The sequence below is a fragment of the Scyliorhinus torazame genome, chromosome 15 (genome assembly GCF_047496885.1).
Source record: "Scyliorhinus torazame isolate Kashiwa2021f chromosome 15, sScyTor2.1, whole genome shotgun sequence".
NCBI lineage: Eukaryota > Metazoa > Chordata > Chondrichthyes > Carcharhiniformes > Scyliorhinidae > Scyliorhinus > Scyliorhinus torazame.
In genome coordinates this window covers 159,723,536-159,744,993 of record NC_092721.1, presented here as the reverse complement: position 1 = coordinate 159,744,993, position 21,458 = coordinate 159,723,536, and the positions used below count along the sequence as shown (strand labels likewise).

Sequence of the window (21,458 nt, the reverse complement as noted above, 5' to 3'; positions counted from 1 at the left end):
GTTTTCTCCAAGGAAAAGCTGCAGACCTATTTTGTTTTCAAAGGTAAAGAGCTAAGGAATTCTAAATGATATTAAAATTCCCTATTAATGGTATGATACTTATATTATCAAGGTGTGACCTTTGCATTGTCTCTTCCAAATAAAAGTAAGATCAGAAGCAAAGTGGGCTGAATGTCTGTCAGTTGGACACTGAGAAAGGTTTGGATCTTATATTAAGCCTCATGGGTGAAATTTATAAGAATGGTGATCTATTAGGTGACTGCTAGGCAGGGTCAGACTTTGATATATTTCGAAAGACATTGCATAGAGGAACATGTCGTGGACATTAACGAACTGTATAAAAGATTGCAGAAATTCAATTTGGAGATTCCTTATTCAGTGCTCACTTTTAAATTGCTGAATTGTGATATATTGTCACAAATAATTAGGCTCCGCTGTTTAACTTGTGGATGTGGTATATTTAACCTGTGGATCCACTGCATGCGCAGGAGGGGTTCATCTCCGCGCCAGCGGACTGGTACACCAGCCGGCGCAGAGGAATAGAGTTCCCCCACGGCACAGCCCCACCCGCGGATCGGTGGGCTCCGATCGCGGGCCAGGCCACCATGGGGCACCCCCCAAGGCCAGATCCCCACGAACCCCCCCGAGGACCCCGGAGGCCGCCCGCGGAGCCAGGTGCCACCGGCAAAAGTAAGATATGCCGGCGAGACCCGCCGAAAACGGGCGGCCACTCGGCCAATCACGGGCCTGAGAATCGCCTGGGGGGGCCGCTGCCAGTGGCCGTCGACCGGCGCGGCATGATTCTTGCTCCCGCCAAATCCACGGCGCCCAAGAATTCGGCAGCGGCGGGATTCACGCCGCCCCCCGGCGATTCTCCGACCCGGCGGGGGTTCGGAGAATCCCGCCCCAAGTACAAGATGTCGTAAGCTGGCTTGTAATGCAGAACAAGACCAGCAGTGCGGATTCAATTCCTGTATCGGCCTCCCTGAACAGGCGCCGGAATGTGCCGATTAGGAACTTTTCACAGTGACTTCATTGAAGCCTACTTGTGACAATAAGCGATTATTATTAATAAATGCAAATGGAATGTTAGCGTTTATTGCAAAAGGACTGGAGTATAAAAGTATTGTTGCAAATGTATAGGGTGTTGGTGAGACCACATCTGGAGTATTGTGTCCAGTTTTCATCTCCTTATTTGAGGAAGCATGTGGTGCATTAGAAGCAGTTCAGAGGAGGCTCACCAAATTGATTCCGGGGATGAAAGGATTGATGTATGAGGTGAGATTAAACAGCTTGGGTTTATACTCGCTGGAGTTCAGGGCAGCACGGTAATATAGTGGTTAGCACAATTGCTTTACAACTCCAGGGTCCCAGGTTTGATTCCCGGCTTGGGAGTCTGCATGTTCCCCCCTTGTCTGTGTGGGTTTCCTCTGGGTGCTCCGGTTTCCTCCCACAGTCCAAAGATGTGGAGGTTTGGTGGATTGGCCATGCTAAATTGCCCTTCGTGTTGGTTGAATGGGGTTACTGGGTTATGGGGATAGGGTGGTGTGGGCTTGGGTAGAATGCTCTTTCCAAGAGCCGGTGCAGACTTGATGGGCCGAATGGCCTCCTTCTGCACTGTTAAAAAAAAATCTATGATTCAGAAGGATGAGTGGGGATCTGATCGAGGTATATAAAATATAAAAGGGATTGCTAAAGTAAATGTAGACCAAATGTTCCCCCTTGTGGGGCAATCTAGAACAAGAGGTCACAGATATAAGTTGGAGGAGGTAGAATTAGAACTGAGATGAGGAGGCACTACTTATCACAGAAGATGGTGAATTTGTGGAACTCGCTGCCCCATGGTGCGAATCATAAAATGGTTTCAAAAGGGAGATAGATATATTTCTGATTTTAAAAATGGGTTAAAGGGATATGGGGACCAAGTAGGGAGGTGGCTTTGGGACCAGGAAAAGATCAGCCATGATCTGATTGAATGACGGAGCAGGCTCAAAGGACTGAATTGCCTACTTCTGCTCCTGACTCTAATGTTCCTTTGTTTTTATGTTTAATGGCATTTGGTTCTCAGAAAAAGATCATCTTTTGGATCAAATGTCTGGTACTTTTTTAAATAATCCTGGTGAAGCAGTCATATGCAGCAGCTTTGATGGCACAAATGGGACTTCTATGGTGTCACAATGGATGGAGGAGTCAATGATTGCGGCCTTTCAAGATCGTTAAGATATGGGGTGCAGGTGCCAGTACAACACAAGAGTTGCAAACAAAAGGAATGAGGATGAAGTATTTTTTATCAGATCTGGCAGATTACAAGTTTGGAGTAGTGATAAATGAACCCCAGAAATGCTCGGGGAACTATTAACAGATGTTTCAGATATGACTCAAAATATTATTATGCAATTGATTGCCCAGAGGGGACGCGAGAATACCCTTGCCCATCATCTTCCCAAACATCGGCGATAGATATGGGTCCTCCATCATCTCCTGCAATCCTACAACTCTGAGATTCTGCCTCCCTGACCAATTTTTGAGATCATAGACTGAAGCCTTCAATCTACTATTCTCCTCCGCCACCACCGCCATTTCAGCATTCAACGACGCAAGCTGCTCACCTTGCCTCGTCAGCCATTTTTCCACAGCCTCTAACACCTTGCCATGTTTCTTTACTGCCTTGGCGGTCTTATCAAGTTTCACCTGGATGGGGCCCAGTGCTTCCTCAATCGATTTTCATAGACTCCCCGACACCAACTTCCATTGCGTGTCAAAATGTTTGTCAAACTCCTTTGTGAGCACACCTGAGAGCATGTCCGCTATTATCAGAGTGGCCATCGTCGACAACGCTGCCACTGCCATTTTCTCTGGTGATGAACTGCATGAAACCTCCGAGTCTGCCGAAGAATTATGTTTTGTGGGTCTTTTGCTTCCTTTTCTTTTTGGCATGTGTTCTGTGCAGGAACCCTTTATTACAAATCCAGAATGCTTTCCTGCAAAAATCTCCCGACATATCAGGCACAAATGCCTAAAAAACACGGATCCTGGTTGGAGCTATGTCGTGAATGACCACCCCTCACATGCCGCCACTGGAAATTCCGGCAGAAAAGGTACTCAAAAAAGTTTCAGCTTTGAAAGATCGCTGAGGAATTAATATGTGCTCCAGGAACAACATAAAGAGTTAAAAAAGAAATTGAATGCTACTTCAGAAAAGGCTATATTGAAGCTATCAGTAGCACCAAAGCAATGCAATGAAGTACAAAGTGAGAAGACTGTGGTAATCACCACTGTTGTATATATTAGAAGATATGTGGTAAGACCCTGTACTACAGGTATGGTGGTAGTCCCTGCCTGCTGGGCCCAGTAGGCGGATTATAAATATGTGTTCTCCCTATACAGCAGCCATTTCGCGAGCTGCTGTAGGAGGCCACACATCTTAGAGTCATAAAGCCTCAGTTGTATTCAACTCTCATCTCTGTGCAATTGATCGTGCATCAATTTATTACTCTAAGATTTTCAGAAGATGGACCTCTGCATCAAGCCGGATCGCCCGCAGCTGGATCCGCAATCAAGCGACGCCAAAAAGGACTTTCAACACTGGCTAGCTTGTTTCGAAGCTTACATCAGGTCTGCACCAGACCCAATCCTGGAAGCTCAGAAGATCCAGATACTCTACTCGCTGCTGAGCTCCAACACCTTTCCTTTCATCCAGGACGCGCTGAACTACGACGAAGCCATGGCGCTACTGAAAGAGAATTACGTCCAGCAGACGAACACACTCTTTGCCAGACACATACTCTCTACTCGCAGTCAACTCCCTGGTGAGTCCGTGAGTCTGGCGTGCTTTAGTTCCCCTGGTCAGAGACTGTGACTGTCAGGCCGTCACGGCCACGGAACATTCGAACCTCCTCATGCGGGACGCCTTCATTACGGGGATAGGGTCAGACCTCATAAGCCAGCGACTTTTAGAGGGGGCCACACTCGACCTCGCAGCAACAGAAAAACTGGCGCTATTGATGACGGTCGCCTCGTGCAATATTCAGGCCTACACCCCCAGCCGCGCGGCCCACCCTTCCTATACATCGTGGACTCTGCAGACGGCCGCCCCACCGGGGGCCTCACCCAGCCAATACGCCTGTGCCACGCGCCAGCCAGCCAACCCCGGGGGCCCCCATGTTACTTCTGCGGGCAACAGAAACACCCCCGCCAACACTGCCCGGCCCGCACCGCCCTTTGCAAGGCCTGCAGCAAGAAGGGGCACTTTGCTGCGGTGTGCCAGGCCCACTCAGTCACCGCTATTGCCCCGACCCCCCTCGCGTACGGACAATGGGCGCGCCATTTTCACCTCCCCGGACCACGCGCGGTCAATGGGCGCCGCCATCATCTCCCCCTCAGACCACGCGCGGCCAGTGGGTGCTGCCATCTTCTCCCCCTCAGACCACGCTCAGCCAGTGGACGCCGCCATCTTCCCTTTCTCGGACCGCGTGTGGCCCATGGGCGCTGCCATCTTTTTCAACCCCTGCCACGTGTGGCCCGTGGGCGCCGCCATCTTGTCCACCCCAAGATCATCAGGCGCCGCCATCTTGTCTTCCCCACGACACATGGGCACCACCATTGTTCCAGGACCCGTGCCCCCCGGGCACCCCATCGTTCGACACCAGCGATGACCAGCCACGACTCGCCTCGGTCACAATCGACCAGTCTCGCCCGCACAATCTAGCCACCGCCTCGACCAGCGTGAGATCGATGGGCACGAGACCTCTTGCCTGCTGGACTCCGGGAGCACCGAAAGCTTCATTCATCCAGATATGATAAGGCGCTGCTCCCTTGCGGTACACTCCGCCAATCAAAGAATCTCCGTGGCGATCCGGGGGTACTGTATAGTCACACTCACGGTCCAGGGCGTAGAATTCAGTGGCTTCCGCCTCTACGTCCTCCCCAACCTCTGCGCTGCCCTGCTATTCGGCCTGGACTTCCAGTGTAACCTCCAGAGCCTAACCTTGAAATTCGGCGGGCCCCTACCACTCCTTATTGTATGTGGCCTCGCAACCCTAAAGGTCAACCCACCTTCCCTGTTTGCAGACCTAACCCCGGATTGCAAACCCGTCGCCACCAGGAGCAGACGGTACAGCACCCAGGACAGGGCATTCATTAGGTCCGAGGTCCAGCGGCTGCTTCGGGAAGGCATCATCGAGGCCAGCAACAGCCCCTGGAGAGCCCAAGTGGTAGTGGTGAGAACTGGGGAGAAGCACAGAATGGTCGTGGACTACAGCCAGACCATCAATCGGTACACGCAGCTCGACGCATACCCACTCCCACGCATATCTGATATGGTCAATCAGATTGCACAGTACCGGGTCTTCTCAACTGTAGACCTCAAATCCGCCTACCACCAGCTCCCCATCCGTAAGACAGACCGCCCATACACTGCCTTCAAGGCAGATGGCCGCCTCTACCATTTTCTCAGGGTTCCCTTCGGCGTCAGCAACGGGGTCTCGGTCTTCCAAAGGGAGATGGACCGAATGGTCGACCAGTACGGGTTGTGGGCCACCTTCCCGTACCTAGACAATGTCACCATCTGCAGCCACGATCAGCAGGACCACAATGCCAACCTTGCCAAATTTCTCCACACCCCCACTCTCCTAAACCTCACCTATAACAAGGAGAAGTGCGTCTTCAGCACAAACCGCTTAGCCATCCTCGGCTATGTGGTCCAGAACGGAGTTCTGGAGCCCGATCCCGACCGCATGCGCCCCCTCATGGAGCTCCCACTGCCCCAAGGCCCTCAGACGCTGCCTGGGGTTCTTTTCATAATATGCCCAGTGGGTCCCAAACTATGCGGACAAGGCCTGCCCACTCATCCAGTCCACCCTTTTCCCCCTGATGGCCGAAGCTCAACATGTACTAGAGCCGATATCGCCAAGGCCGCGATGCACACAGTAGATGAGACACTGCTCTTTCAACTGGAGAGCGACGCATCAGATGTCGCCGTAGCCTCCACGCTCAATCAGGCAGGCAGGTCCGTGGCATTCTTTTCACGAACCCTTCATGCCTCTGAAATTCGGCACTCCTCCTTCGAAAAAGAGGCCCAAGCCATCGTTGAAGCTGTGCAGCATTACCTGGCTGGCAGGAGATTCACTCTCCTCACTGACCAACGGTCGGTAGCCTTCATGTTCAATAACACACAGCGGGGTAAGATCAAAAATGATAAAATCTTGAGGTGGATGATCGAGCTCTCCACCTACAACTACGAGATTTTGTATCGCCCCAGCAAGCTCAACGAGCTCCAAGGTGCCCTATCCCGAGGTACATGTGCCAGCGCACAAGTAGACCGACTCCGGACCCTGCACGACAACCTTTGTCACCCGGGAGTCACACGGTTGTACCATTTCATAAAGGCCCGCAATCTGCCCTATTCCGTCGAGGAAGTCAGGGAAATCACCAGGGACTGCCAGATCTGTGCGGAGTGCAAACCGCACTTCTACCAGCTGGACTGCGCGCGCCTGTTGAAGGCCTCCTGCCCCTTTGAACACCTCAGCGTGGATTTCAAAGGGCCCCTCCCCTCCACCGACCGTAACACGTATTTCCTCAGTGTGGTCAATAAATACTCCAGATTCCCCTTCGCCATCCCATGCTCCGACATGACGTCTGCCACCGTCATCAAATCCCTTAACACAACCTTCGCTCTGTTCGGCTTCCCCACCTATATCCACAGTGACAGGGGATCCTTATTCATGAGTGATGAGCTGCGAGAGTTCCTGCTCAGCAGGGGTATCGCCTCAAGCAGGACAACCAGCTATAACCCCCGGGGAAACGGGCAGGGGGAGAGGGGGAATGGGACAGTCTGGAGGGCCGTCCAACTGGCCCTATGGTCCAGAAATCTCCCAGCCTCCCGCTGGCAGGAGGTCCTCTCCGATGCACTGCACTCCATTCGGTTGCTACTATGCACCGCCCCTAACGATACACCCCATGAACGTCTCTTTGCCTTCCCCAGGAAATCCACATCCGGGGTGTCGCTCCCGACCTGGTTCTCAGCTCCAGGACCCGCACTCCTCCGTAGGCACGTCCGACTCCACAAGGCAGACTCGTTGGTTGAAAGGGTGCAGTTACTCCACGCTAACCCCCAGTATGCCAACGTAGCGTACCCCGATGGCCGCCAGGATACTGCCTCCCTCAGGGACCTGGCACCAGCAAGTTCCACAGACACACACCTCTCCGGCCCGGCTCCACCCCGGTTCCACCCCCCCTCCCCCGGCGCACCCAGCAGCAACCCCCCCCAGTAGCATCTGTCCTCCCCCTGCCCACACCCGAGGATGAAGAGGATTTCGGCATGCTCCCAGAGTCACCGAGGACCAGACCAACACCAGAATCGCAGCCACCACTGCGTTGCTCCCAACGCCACATCTAGGCCCCGGACCAGCTAAATCTATAAATAGTTCAGGACTATCAAACCACCTTGTACTGGACTTCAGAAGGAGATTTTTTTTATTTTGCTTCTGTATATTAAACATGCTCTGTATATAGTTCCCCACCACCCCCGCCGGACTCAATTTTAACAGGGGATGAATGTGGTAATCACCACTGTTGTACATATTAGAAGATCTGTGGTAAGACCCTGTACTACAGGTACGGTGGTAGTCCCTGCCTGCTGGCTCTGCCCATTAGGCGGAGTATAAATATGTGTGCTCCCTATACAGCAGCCATTTCGCCAGCTGCTGTAGAGGGCCACACACCTTAGAGTAATAAAACCTCAGTTGTATTCAACTCTCGTCTCTTTGCAATTGATCGTGCATCAAAGACAAGAGTTGATCACGAAAATAAACAGTTGAAAGAACAGCTAATTGTCCTTCAAGATCAAATTCAAAAACAATGCATAACACGACAGTAGCTTGAAGACATGAAGGCTACTTTGGACAGCAGAATGGAAAAACAGCAGAACAAAATTAAGGACACTCTGATGAAATACAAGAAAATTTAAAAAAAACAATTGAGCTTCACAAAGGAATGATCTTCACACACTCTGGTTGCAGTTTGCTCCTCTGGAAAATTACGAAGAGAAGCAAAATGTTTAATGTCACTCTGAATAAACTGAAGAAACAGTTGACATTGAAGACGTAGCGATGTTCAATATTCCAGGAGAGTAGAAGAAAGAGAATGCAGAGCTGAAAAAAAATGTTTGAATATTTGGAAAGAAACATGGGGAAACATTATGGTCGGGATTCTCTGCTTCCCCAGCCGTGTGTTTCTTAGAGACCTGCTGCTCGCTGGCTGCGGATCCTATCTTCCCGCTGCTTGTCAATGAGATTTCCCATTTAAACCACCCCACAACGCCGGGAGATTCATGGGAGGGGCTGCGCTGCTGGCAGGAAAAATGAATTGCAATGACCAGAGAATTCCAGCCTAAATAGCTGTAGCACACAAAGACTCCGTGAGACGAATAGAGTGAAGTCGATGAGGCTTTATTAAGCGTGTCTGTTCCCCCGCAGCTCAATAGTAGACTGGCCTGCGGGGGAGGACTCCGGCTTCTTATACTCCACCTTCAGGGCGGAGCTAGAGGTCAACGGCCAACCAGGACCCGGGATCTGTCAGCCAATGACATTAGGGCTTCCAGTCCCACATGACCCCCAATACATACTACCACATTCACCCCTTGTTAAAAATGAACCCGGCGGGGTGATGCTTCGTATGGTGGTAAGGGTTTACAGGGCTGGTCCTGGGAGGAAAAAAAAACATTCACATGGCAATACAGTATTGTACAATTTTGTCCTGTTTCAACTATTTACAGAGGGTATAGAGAGAAAAGCAAAATGTTCTTGTGAAAAGTCCATATTTTGATTTAGATCGACGCCACGAGTCGGTCGGGCGGTCTGGTCGTCCGAGTCGATCGCCTCGGTCCCGGTGGTGGTGGTGGTGCTTGTATCGGTGTTGTCGTCTCCGGGAGTCTGTTGGTTTCAGCTTGGGCTTTATTCTTGGTCGGGCCTGAGGGGAGGGGAACCGATCCTCCTGGGAAGGGGGTGGTCGCGGGGTGCGGCGGTGGCAGGAAAGGGGGGGGGGGGTTAATGGTGTCGGGGGTGTGTGTGTGTTGCCGGCGGGTGCCAGATCCCGCAGGGAGACCGTGTCCTGTCGGCCGTCGGGGTACTCCACGTAAGCATACTGCGGGTTCGCGTGGAGGAGGCGAACCCTTTCGACCAACGGGTCCGCCTTATGTGCCCGCACATGCTTTCGGAGCAAGGTGGGTCCTGGGGCCGCCAGCCAGGTCGGCAGCGACGTTCCAGAGGAGGACCTCCTCGGGAAGACAAGGAGACGCTCATGAGGCGTTTGATTAGTGCTCGTACATAATAACGACCGGATGGAGTGGAGAGCATCCGGGAGGACCTCCTGCCACCGTGAAACTGGGAGGTCCCTGGACCGTAGGGCCAGTAGGACGGCCTTCCAGACCGTGCTGTTCTCCCTCTCTACTTGCCCGTTCCCCCGGGGGTTGTAGCTGGTCGTCCTGCTTGAGGCTATGCCCTTACTGAGCAGGAACTGGCGCAGCTCGTCACTCATGAAAGAGGACCCCCTGTCGCTGTGGACGTATGCGGGGCAACCGAACAGTGTGAAGATGCTGTTCAGGGCTTTCATGACTGTGGCCGCGGTCATGTCAGAGCAAGGAATGGCAAAAGGGAAGCGGGAGTATTCGTCCACCACATTAAGAAAATATGCGTTGCGGTCGGTGGAGGGGAGGGGCCCTTTGAAATCGAGACTGAGGCGTTCAAAGGGGCGGGAAGCCTTAATCAGGTGCGCTCCATCCGGCCTGGAAAAATGCGGTTTGCATTCCGCGCAGATGTGGCAGTCCCTTGTGACTGCACGGACCTCCTCTAAAGAGTATGGGAGATTGCGGGACTTGATGAAATGGAAAAGCCGAGTGACCCCCGGGTGGCAGAGGTCCTCGTGGAGGGTTTGGAGGCGGTTAATTTGTGCATTGGCACATGTGCCGCGGGATAGGGCATCGGACGGCTCGTTCAGCTTTCCAGGACGATACAAAATCTCATAGTTGAAGGTGGAGAGCTCAATCCTCCACCTTAAGATCTTGTCGTTTTTGATTTTGCCCCGCTGTGCATTATCGAACATGAAGGCTACCGACTGCTGGTCCGTGAGGAGAGTGAATCTCCTGCCGGCCAGGTAATGCCTCCAATGTCACACAGCTTCCACTATGGCTTGGGCTTCCTTTTCTACTGAAGAGTGGCGGATTTCTGAGGCGTGGAGGGTCCGGGAGAAAAAGGCCACGGGTCTGCCCGCTTGGTTAAGGGTGGCCGCTAGAGCTACGTCGGAGGCGTCGCTCTCGACCTGGAAGGGGAGGGACTCGTCGATGGCGCGCATCGTGGCCTTTGCGATATCCGCTTTGATGCGGCTGAAGGCCTGGCAAGCCTCTGTCGACAGAGGGAAGGTCGTGGTCTGTATTAGGGGGCGGGCCTTGTCTGCGTACTGGGGGACCCACTGGGCGTAGTATGAAAAGAACCCCAGGCAGCGTTTCAGGGCTTTTGGGCAGTGCGGGAGGGGAAATTCCATGAGTGCGCGCATACGTTCGGGGTCGGGGCCTATTATCCCATTGCGCACTACGTAGCCCAGAATGGCTAGCCGATTGGTGCTAAAAACACACTTGTCCTCGTTGTACGTGAGGTTCAAGGCTTTGGCGGTCTGGAGGAATTTTTGGAGGTTGGCGTCGTGGTCCTGCTGGTCGTGGCCGCAGATGGTTACATTGTCGAGATACGGGAACGTGGCCCGCAACCCATGTTGGTCAACCATTCGCTCCATCTCCCGTTGGAAGACCGAGACCCCGTTTGTGACGCCAAAAGGGACCCTTAGGAAATGGTATAATCGCCCGTCTGCCTCGAAGGCTGTGTACTTGCGGTCACTTGGGCGGATGGGGAGCTGATGGTAGGCGGACTTGAGGTCCACGGTGGAGAAGACTTTATATTGGGCAATCCGATTGACCATGTCGGATATGCGGGGAGAGGGTACGCGTCTAGTTGCGTGTACCTGTTGATGGTCTGGCTATAGTCTATGACCATCCTTTGTTTCTCCCCTGTCTTCACTACTACCACCTGCGCTCTCCAGGGACTATTGCTGGCCTGGATTATGCCCTCCTTTAGTAGCCGCTGGACTTCGGACCGAATGAAGGTCCGGTCCTGGGCGCTGTACCGTCTGCTCCTAGTGGCGATGGGTTTGCAATCCGGGGTGAGGTTCGCAAACAAGGACGGGGGTTGCACCTTGAGGGTTGCGAGGCCGCAGATAGTGAGTGGGGGTATTGGGCCGCCGAATTTGAACGTAAGGCTCTGTATATTGCATTGAAAATCTAATCCCAGCAAGGTGGGGGCACAGAGTTGGGGAAGAACGTTTAGTTTGTAGTTTTTGAACTCCCTCCCCTGCACCGTTAGGGTAACTATGCAGAATCCTTGGATCTGTACGGAGTGGGATCCTGCAGCTAAGGAAATCTTTTGTGCGCTGGGATAGGTGGTCAAGGAACAGCGTCTTACCGTGTCGGGGTGGATAAAGCTCTCCGTGCTCCCGGAGTCGACCAGGCATGGCGTCTCGTGGCCGTTTATTAGCACCGTTGTCGTCGTCGTCTGGAGTGTCTGGGGCCGAGCTTGATCGAGCGTAATTGAAGCGAGACGTGGTTGTAGTAGTGGAGTGGAGTCCGTTGTTGCCGTCCAAGATGGCGTCGGGGATGGACAAAATGGCCGCCCCATACATCGCACGTGGCTGGTGGGTCACAAGATGGCGACGGGGGTGGACAAAATGGCCGCCCCCACGCGTCGTACAGGTCTGGGGCGGTCCAAGATGGCGGCGCCCTTCCTCCCCTCGTGGTGGCCGGGACCCAAAATGGCGGCGTCTGCGGGTCGCACATGGGGCGCTGAGGGGGCTGGGGAGCGCTAGGACTGCGCGGAGCTCCCTCACCGGGGACAGCGATGGTCGGGACCCAAGTTGGTGGCGCCGGCGGGTCAGATGTGGGGCGCGGGGTGGGGGTTAGGGGGGGCGTTAGGGACGCGCAAAACTCCCTCTTCTCCGTGAAGAGTGGTGGCCGGGACCCAAAGCGGTAGCGCCGGCGGGTCATACATGGGGTACGGGGAGGGGGGTTGGGGAGCGTAAGCGGCGTGCAGGGCTCCCTGTTCTCCCGGGACCGCGGTGGTCGGGACCCAGAGCGGCTGCGCCTGCGGGTCGTACATGGCGTGCTGGGGGGGTTGGGGCGCGTAAACGGCTTGCAGAGCTCCCTGTTCTCCCGGGACAGCGGCGACCTCGCGGGACCGGCACACAACCGCGTAATGGCCCTTTTTCCCGCAGCTCTTGCAGATAGCTGCGCGGGCCGGGCAGCGCTGCCGGGGGTGTTTCGCCTGGCCGCAGAAATAACAGCGGGCGCCCCCGGTGCGACTCGGCGTTTGGACCGCGCAAGCCTGTGGGGTGTCCGGGGGGGGGGGGGGGGGTTTGTCGCGACGGGCACGTACGGAGCCCAATGGGCTGCCGCGCGGTCGGGGCCGTAGGCGCGGGTATTACGCGCGGCCACGTCTAGGGAGGCTGCTAGGGCCCGGGCCTCTGAGAGTCCTAGCGACTCTCTTTCTAGAAGTCTTTGGCGGATTTGGGAGGAATTCATACCTGCCACAAAAGCATCGCGCATTAACATGTCCGTGTGTTCATTTGCGTTCACTGAAGGGCAGCTGCAGGCTCGTCCCAAAATCAGCAGCGCGGCGTAGAATTCGTCCATCGATTCTCCGGGACCTTGCCGTCTCGTCGCGAGCTGGTAGCGAGCGTAGATTTGGTTAACTGGGCGGACATAGAGACTTTTCAGTGCTGCGAACGCCGTCTGGAAATCCTCCGAGTCTTCGATGAGGGAGAAGATCTCCGTGCTCACCCACGAGTGCAGGACCTGTAGTTTTTGGTCTTCTGTGACCCGGCCGGTGGCCGTTCTGAGGTAGGCCTCGAAACAAGTCTGCCAGTGCTTGAAGGCTGCTGCCGCGTTCACTGCGTGGGGGCTGATCCTCAGGCATTCCGGAATGATCCTGAGCTCCATAGTCCTTTTTAGGCACGCTTAATAAATTGTAGCGCACAATGACTCCGTGAGACGAATAGAGTGAAGTCGATGAGGCTTTATTAAGCGTGTCTGTTCCCCCGCAGCTCAATAGTAGACTGGCCTGCGGGGGAGGACTCCGGCTTCTTATACTCCGCCTTCAGGGCAGAGCTAGAGGTCAACGGCCAACCAGGACCCGGGATCTGTCAGCCAATGACATTAGGGCTTCCAGTCCCACATGACCCCCAATACATACTACCACAATAGCCAAAGAAATATAGTAAATGAATGAAAACTAATTTTGTTAATGCAGATCAGCATGTGGAAAAAGTGATGAAGAAGAACGCAAACGGCAAACTGCTAAATGAAAAACTGCAGAAGGAAAAGGAAAATATGAAGAATTCTTCTGCAAGTATCAACAAAAAGTAGAAATTTGTGGCTCCAATTCCACAGTCAGAGTATGTAGAATACTTAATTGAAAGCAAAGATGAACATGGATATTGTTAGTTAGAAGAACCAGCTGAATGAAAAGAAGGAGGAATCAAAATGAAACGCTGCAGAGCTTTCCAAGCTGCAAGCGGATACTGACGCTATGAGTAGCATGATGACAGAACTGAAACAAGTTAAGACTTCACCAGAGACAGACCTGTCCTACAATGAAACCAAAATGAAGGACAAGGATAAAAGAACTTCAAGTATCAGAAGTATATATTAAGTATTGTGAAAAATGCCTGAAACAGGAAAAGGAATTGCTGACATATTAGAACACTTGGCTGAATGCAGAATTTTGTTGGAACTTTGATCCGGTCTGAAGAAGTTGAAAAATGAGATGTGCAGCATGGAAGACCAAATCCAGACTTCAAAAGCAGATAAATGAAATTGTAATAATCAGATTCAGTGAATTGAAAGCATCTAAGGAGCAGTTTGTACCCATGGGAGAAAGATTCTGAGAGGAGCTGAATGCCCAGGTGAACTTGTTAAATTTGTATAAGGGTTCTGCAGATAACTCTGAAATGAAGACAACTGAACTCAGCAGAGTACTTGCTGAGCTGAATGAAGAGATTAATAGGCTTGGACAATAACTGGAAAATGAAGGAATAGACAAATATTTGGGTAAAATTGTGAAGCAAGTGGACATGAAGATTTAATTTTTGAAATGTCAAGTTCCAGGAAGGTCATGGTGGACCCCATGGAAAAAGAAAACCCGGATCCAGTCTATGGGTGATCGGACTGAACATGCCCTCCGGAAGGAACGAGATAAGGCCCTGGTATCAGATCAAAGATGACAGATTGGCAACAAAGAAAACCATAACATAAAGAGTGCAAGAAGTGAACCACATATTGAAGCTTGGGTATTTAAAACGCTAAGTACAACAATTTCAACTCAGAACCAACAAATTTGCCTGGAACAACAGAGATTATCACTCCTCCGGATGATAAGAAAATGATAACTGGAAGGGTCATAAAGCCTCCAGGCCATTTGAATTTGTAAAGTCAGAGACTTGGGGTGAGAAGAGGTAGCTAAAAAAATAATATATTGCAAGTATATTTGGGTAAGGAATTGAGGCGAGATATAGTAAAAGGGTGTTTGGGGTAGTAAGGATGAATGTAGGACTAGGGAAACAGTACCACCCACATTAGGGTGTCGAGACTCACATGATGGTGGCTGTGTGTAGAGAAAGTCTGAGAGAAGTTGGCTGGAAGATAGCAGCTTGTTAAGACTATATCTTGAAGATATATATTTAGTTGCATTCTGACAATGAACAGTTTGGGTGGGATTCTCCCGAATCCCCCGATGGCCTGATGTCGGCGTAAGTAAATGGCGCGAACCACTCCAGCGTCGGGCCAACCGGACATTGCGGAATCCTCCGCACTTCCAGGGACTAGGCCGGCGCCGGAGGGGTTGACACCGTGCCAACCGGTGCCGAAGGGCCGGCGGAGTTAGCGCATGCGCAGAACTGCCAGCGTGGTTCCGCGCATGCGCAGACCAGATGCCGTATTCTTATGCATGTGCAGGGGGGTGTCTTCTCCACGCCGGCCATGGCGGAGCCCTACAGGGGCCGGTGCGGAAGGAAGAAGTTCCCCCATGACACAGGCCCGCCCACAGATCAGTGGGCCCCAATCGCGGGCTAGGCCACCGGATCTCCCCGCGCCCCCCCGAGAATCGCACCAGCAGGCCTACCAGCCAGGTGTGGACCATGTCCATTTCACGCCGATGGGACTGGCCAGAAACCGAGAGACACCAAACAACTTTACAACAATCAGTGGTAAGAATAGTTGCCCCCTCTTCTCCTTGAGGGTTCACAACTGACACATCACATAAACTACACAAGACTGATAGGATTCACTTAAAGACTCTGGGCTTCTCAGTCCCCTGGACACCTGAAATGTATTCCCTGATCGGACGGAGAATCGGGCGTCGAGGCAAAATCGGGATCGGTACCAGGCGCCGAAACGAACGGCATGTTCTGACCCCCTGCTAGCAGCGTGAACAAGTTCCACTCCGCACAGTAGTGGGAGCATGGAAATAAATGCAAATGGTCGTAATGACCCAAGTGCATTTATTTAGCAGGCCCGGCATCCTATGCTCTGCCCTCCTATTATTCTCCGGTTCCCGTGACCAGGAATCATGTGGGCGAGGTTCACTTATGGTCTCTGCAATTGTGAACCTGACTTGAAGGACCTCGCGGTGGGCCGACAGGGCAACAGTTTCCCCCTTGGTCCACCACGAGGTCCTCCATGCCAGGGCCATGATGGTAGAGACCATCCAAACCCATCCCCCCCACACCACAAATCAGCCCCAAACACCCTCCACCCCCCCACCCCCCCACACCACGCAGCAGTCCCCAACCCCGGATTGCCTGGGTGCCCACCACACAAGCAAGTACGGAAGTGACCCAAACCGGCACCCCCCCCTCCCCTCCGGGACCCCTGTAATAGGGGGAAGCCCAAAGGGACCCCTGTAATAGTGATAGCCCCCCACAGGGACCCCTGTAATAGGGAGACACCCACAGGGACCCCCTGCCTACTGGGATATCGCCAGACACCCCTGTAATAGGGAGACACCCCACTGGCACACCCTGACTAAATTGACTCCCCCAGTGACCCCTGACTAAAGGGATCCTCCCAGGATCTGACTAAGGCAATCCCCCCCCTCACCCGACAGACTCCCCCTCAAGAAAAGAGACCCTTTTTTGGAAGCTACAGAGCAGCCCAGACAGGGTCAGTGGGAAGTATTTTAGCTGTAATCCCTACCTTGCAGCTCCACGTGTCCATTCCTTGAAGGAGAGGAGCAGTACCTACGTCTGGTTCCCACAGTCCCACTGTCGGCAATCAATTCATGACTTTGGCGTAATGGTTTGTGATTGACAGCTACTAAAAGCTATCCGCAGCTTTGATCCATTCATATCCCTTCATGCTTCAGTTGCCTAAATGGTGATACCCCAATGTTTGTAAACATTGACCACACTAAAGAGATGAAAGTGGTGAAACCTCAATATTTGTAAACAGGGACCACATCAAAGAGATGAAAGTACATTAAGTGCACACCAATTACTCAAGCGTGTGATTTCTCTGCACTTAGCTCTATTTGATGTGGAGTGTCCCCCGATTACAGGGGTCCCTGGGGGTGCCTCTATTACAGGGGTCCCAAGGTCACCCTTTTAGAGGGGGTCATTGGGCACCAGGGCAGCTTGGCACTGCCAGTCTGGCACCCTGGCTGTGCCACCTGGACAACCATAATTATTGCTCTATTCTTTTTACATGCTCCTATTATTTGTTGATTTATACCCTTTCCTACAGTGTGGCTACTGTTTGGGGGTCTACACACAGCACCTACCCAATGTCTTCTTTCCCTTGCTGTTTTTTTACTTACATCCAAATGGACTCTACATTATCTGAGTCTAGATCATCTCTCAAAACTGTCATTTAATCTCTTATTAACAGTGCTACCCCACCACTTTTCCTTTCCTCTGATCCTTCCGAAAGGTCAAAAAGCCCTGAATATTAATTTCCCAGTTTTGATCTCCTTGTAACCATCTATCTGTGTAATCCTTTGTAAAGTTATTGCTGACCTTAGAAAACTGCTGATTGGGCAACTGGCTTCTTCCTAAGGTAAGCACTCAAGGGTACACCAATTGGAGTTGTTTTAACCTTTTAACATTAAAGCTAAAGAAGATGGTTCTGCCAATGACATTTATACTAAATGCTGTAAAGCTGAAGCAGCTTGACTTCATGATGTCACATATAACAAAATGTTTAACTGAAAGCTCTTGCTGTTCACACTGGGGATAATTTCCTCTTTGCACATTAGCTTTCCCTGCGTTATAATGTCTGTTTACTTTGTTACTAATAATAACCAGAGGAAAATACCCACTTCAACATGCAACAACTTATATGCATTTAACTGCAGTGTTCGGTAACATTCACTCTTCTCAGGTCAGCACAGTTTGATTACTCATCTTCTCTCCCTTTACAAAACATAAAATGTGAGTTGGTCCATAATGATAACAATGTATTAGTAATTCTAAAGGAATTATATCAATTTTAAAATGAAGCATTTCATTTTGGCAAGTCACAGTTACATGTTTACTATTTAGTTCTGTTACCTTAATCTAACTGAATTTATTATTTTGTTTACTGAAAGCATTAATATACCCGACACCCATAACAACCCTAAATTACATTACTAAGTTAAAGAAAATGCCAATTTGATTGTACTCTATTGTGCGTAGATGAATGACTTCCCCCGCAAATTAGAAGTAAACACATTTTAGACAGCCTCCTTTATTAAAAATATTTCAGTGAAATTAATGCTATATTTTTTCATCTTATTGTGTAGGTGTATGGCTGCTGTGTTGACATTTGGGCTAAGACCATTGACTCTTAATGGTTTGTGCATCAACAAGACTCTTAGCAACACGGAAAAGTCAAGCAGAAAGGCCTTGGTTTAATATAAAATGCAGTGCTGCTCATGGTTCCTGCCCACTTGTGGATGCTTCTAATAAAGAAACTGGAATGGAATCAACATACAGTGCAAATCATCAGAAGTTACCAATTTCTGCAGCGGTCATGTGTTTGGAGGAATTGACATATGACCCAGAAGATGAGCGTTTGATTGGTTGTGAACAAGAATGGTCATACAAGATGAACAAAGCTGAAAGTAATGATCCCACAGGAGATGGTGTTAAAAGTTTAGAGAATAAGAGTTCCCCCACACTGTTCTCTGTAGAGGAACCTTTGGAATTGTGCAGGGTGTCCAAACAGCCCATTAGGAATAAAGAGCTTGATGGAGGTTGTCGATATGGAGTCTTGCTGCACCCAGCAGAATGGAATTTGGAAAGTGATGGTGAGGAGTTAGATTATGCTTCAATTCCTGAGGTAGCATCTTCCAATTCTTCTCCACATAAAAATGCAAACAATGTAGTAAGTTCACCAAGTCAGCTAAAAGTCAAAAAGCACAGATCAATTACTGCATTTCCTGACTATGGGTCTCAAACTGAACATACGCCTAACAAGATCACTGAACTCTATATTTGTGAAACATCAGATGAGTTATATGGACCTACGTCTTCTGAAGATAATGTCACAGTGTTGCCCCACAGCATGGGATATTTGATGAGAAAAAGAAAGCATGCTGCCAGTGGAAATCAGAATAGCAGTCTTTCTAGTGGGAATACACCATTCTGCCAACTTGGGAAACATATAGAAACGGTTGCAATCCCTGAAAAAGACCATCCACAGAAGCAAGAAGAAACAGAAAAAGAGGTGTGAATTACAATAAGTGCTATTTAACTTTGTTAAAATTGTGAGCTATATCATTAATGTTGATGATTTAGAGTGTGTTTAAAAAATTATGTAAATTGAAACACATTAGCATGTGTCATTCTATAGAAAGGAGTGCATGGACACATAACTATGCCTGAGTGGGGAGTTCAGAATTTGGTTCAGGTGCGAATTCAGGGCAGAGGGGCAGAGAATTGCTCCTTTTTCTACTTTATTTCAGCCTCCAGTGGTTGGTGAATTTCCTTCCTTGTCTTCAAACTAGTTGAGTGCAAATTCCTGTTAATTTATCTGTGTAAATGATGAACTAATTGACTAATTAAATAAATCATGTCGGACAGATATGCAGAGCTGGTGATGTACCGTGACTGCAGCATGTTGGAATCTGTGGCATGCACTGCAATCCTGGACAAATATCTGCAGAAAGTGTCTGCCGCTTATGCAACTTAGGCTCAAGTCTGTGTTATGGTCATTGTGGCGTATCAGGGGAGAGTTACCGAGACTTCTTGTTCCAGGAGAAGGTCACTCCCCTTAGATTCCCCTTAGGCAGAACCTTAGAGTTGATCAATGGTCAGGGAGAGGAGGGTGTGACTGCAAGCCAGGCAAGTAAGGGAATCCAGCATGTACTGATGGAGGAGCCTCAGCCCCTGCCTTTTTCCAGGAGGTATGAAGTGCTTGCTAGCACTGTCGGTTCCCGACTGCCCCGATCTCACAGTGATTTTAATCTGGGGCAGACTAGGCATCGGACAGGGCAGCCACCATTGCCCCAATAGTGGCCCTTAATTGACTACTTAATGGGCTGGATTCTCCGGTCCCCCAGCAGTGTGTTTCTTGGTGGCGCACTGTTTGGGATTCTCTACTCCCGCCACTTGTCAATGGGATTTCCCATTGAAGCCAATTCACGTCGCCGGGAGACCTGCGGGCAGTGGGAACAAAGAATCCCAACGACTGGAGAATTCCGGCCAATATGTTGGCCCCAAAACATAGCTGGTCAGAATAGTTGCTATGTAACCTGTGTTTTAGCCAATCAATCATGTTCTTTCCTTCTTGGGTCTAGTGATTAAAACATAGACATATAAAAATACAGCACAGAACAGGCCCTTCGGCCCACGATGTTGTGCCGAACCTTTGTCCTAGATTAATCATAGATTATCAATAGAATTTACAGTGCAGAAGGAGGCCACCTGGCCCATCGAGTCTGCACCGGCTCCTGGAAAGAGCACCCTATCCAATCAACACCTCCACCCTATCCCCACAACCCAGCAACCCCACCCAACACTATGGGCAATTTTGGACATGAAGGGCAATTTATCACGGCCAATCCACCTAACCTGCACATCTTTGGACTGTGGGAGGAAACCGGAGCACCCGGAGGAAACCCACACACACACAGGGAGGATGTGCAGACTCCTCCGCACAGACAGTGACCCAAGCCGGAATCGAACCTGGGACCCTGGAGCTGTGAAGCAATTGTGCTGCCCTTAAGAACAACTTAATCTACACTATCATTCTACCGTAATCCATGTACCTATCCAATGGCTGCTTGAAGGTCCCTAATGTTTCCGACGCAACTACTTCCACAGGCAGTGCATTCCATGCCCCCACTACCCTCTGGGTAAAGAAGCTACCTCTGACATCCCCCCTATATCTTCCACCATTCACCTTAAATTTATGTCCCCTTGTAATGGTTTGTTCCACCCGGGGAAAAAGTCTCTGACTGTCTACTCTATCTATTCCCCTGATCATCTTATAAACCTCTATCAAGTCGCCCCTCATCCTTCTCCGTTCTAATGAGAAAAGGCCTAGCACCCTCAACCTTTCCTCGTAAGACCTACTCTCCATTCCAGGCAACATCCTTGTAAATCTCCTTTGCACCTTTTCCAAAGCTTCCACATCCTTCCTAAAATGAGGCGACCCAGAACTGTACACAGTACTCCAAATGTGGCCTTACCAAAGTTTTGTACAACTGCATCATCACCTCTTAAGCCCTTAAATTCAATCCCTCTGTTAATGAACGCTAGCACACCATAGGCCTTCTTCACAGCTCTATCCACTTGAGTGGCAACTTTCAAAGATGTATGAACGTTGACCCCAAGATCTCTCTGCTCCTCCACATTGCCAAGAACTCTACCGTTAACACTGTATTCCGCATTCATATTTGTCCTTCCAAAATGGACAACCTCACACTTTTCAGGGTTAAACTCCATCTGCCACTTCTCAGCCCAGCTCTGCATCCTATCGATGTCTCGTTGCAGCCGACAACAGCCCTCCTCACTATCCACAACTCCACCAATCTTCGTATCGTCTGCAAATTTACTGACCCACCCTTCAACTCCCTCATCCAAGTCATTAATGAAAATCACAAACAGCAGAGGACCCAGAACTGATCCCTGCGGTACGCCACTGGTAACTGGGCTCCAGGCTGAATATTTGCCATCCACCACCACTCTCTGACTTCGATCGGTTAGCCAGTTTGTTATCCAACTGGCCAAATTTCTCACTATCCCATGCCTCCTTACTTTCTGCATAAGCCTACCATGGGGAACCTTATCAAATGCCTTACTAAAATCCATGTACACTACATCCACTGCTTTACCTTCATCCACATGCTTGGTCACCTCCTCAAAGAATTCAATAAGACTTGTAA

The 21,458-nt window shown here is 50.6% G+C and overlaps 1 protein-coding gene across 3 annotated transcripts in view; it reads left to right on the top strand.

Moving 5' to 3' along the window:
- The window catches only part of LOC140391939 (stAR-related lipid transfer protein 13-like), a 938,750-nt gene that overhangs the window by 159,524 nt on the left and 757,768 nt on the right, over positions 1–21,458 (top strand). For all 3 annotated transcript variants that reach the window (XM_072477005.1, XM_072477004.1, XM_072477006.1), the window contains exon 2: positions 17,871–18,796. In XM_072477005.1, the coding sequence (XP_072333106.1) occupies positions 17,918–18,796 (879 nt within the window). In that variant the 5' untranslated portion in view covers positions 17,871–17,917. The remainder of the gene's footprint in view (positions 1–17,870; positions 18,797–21,458) is intronic.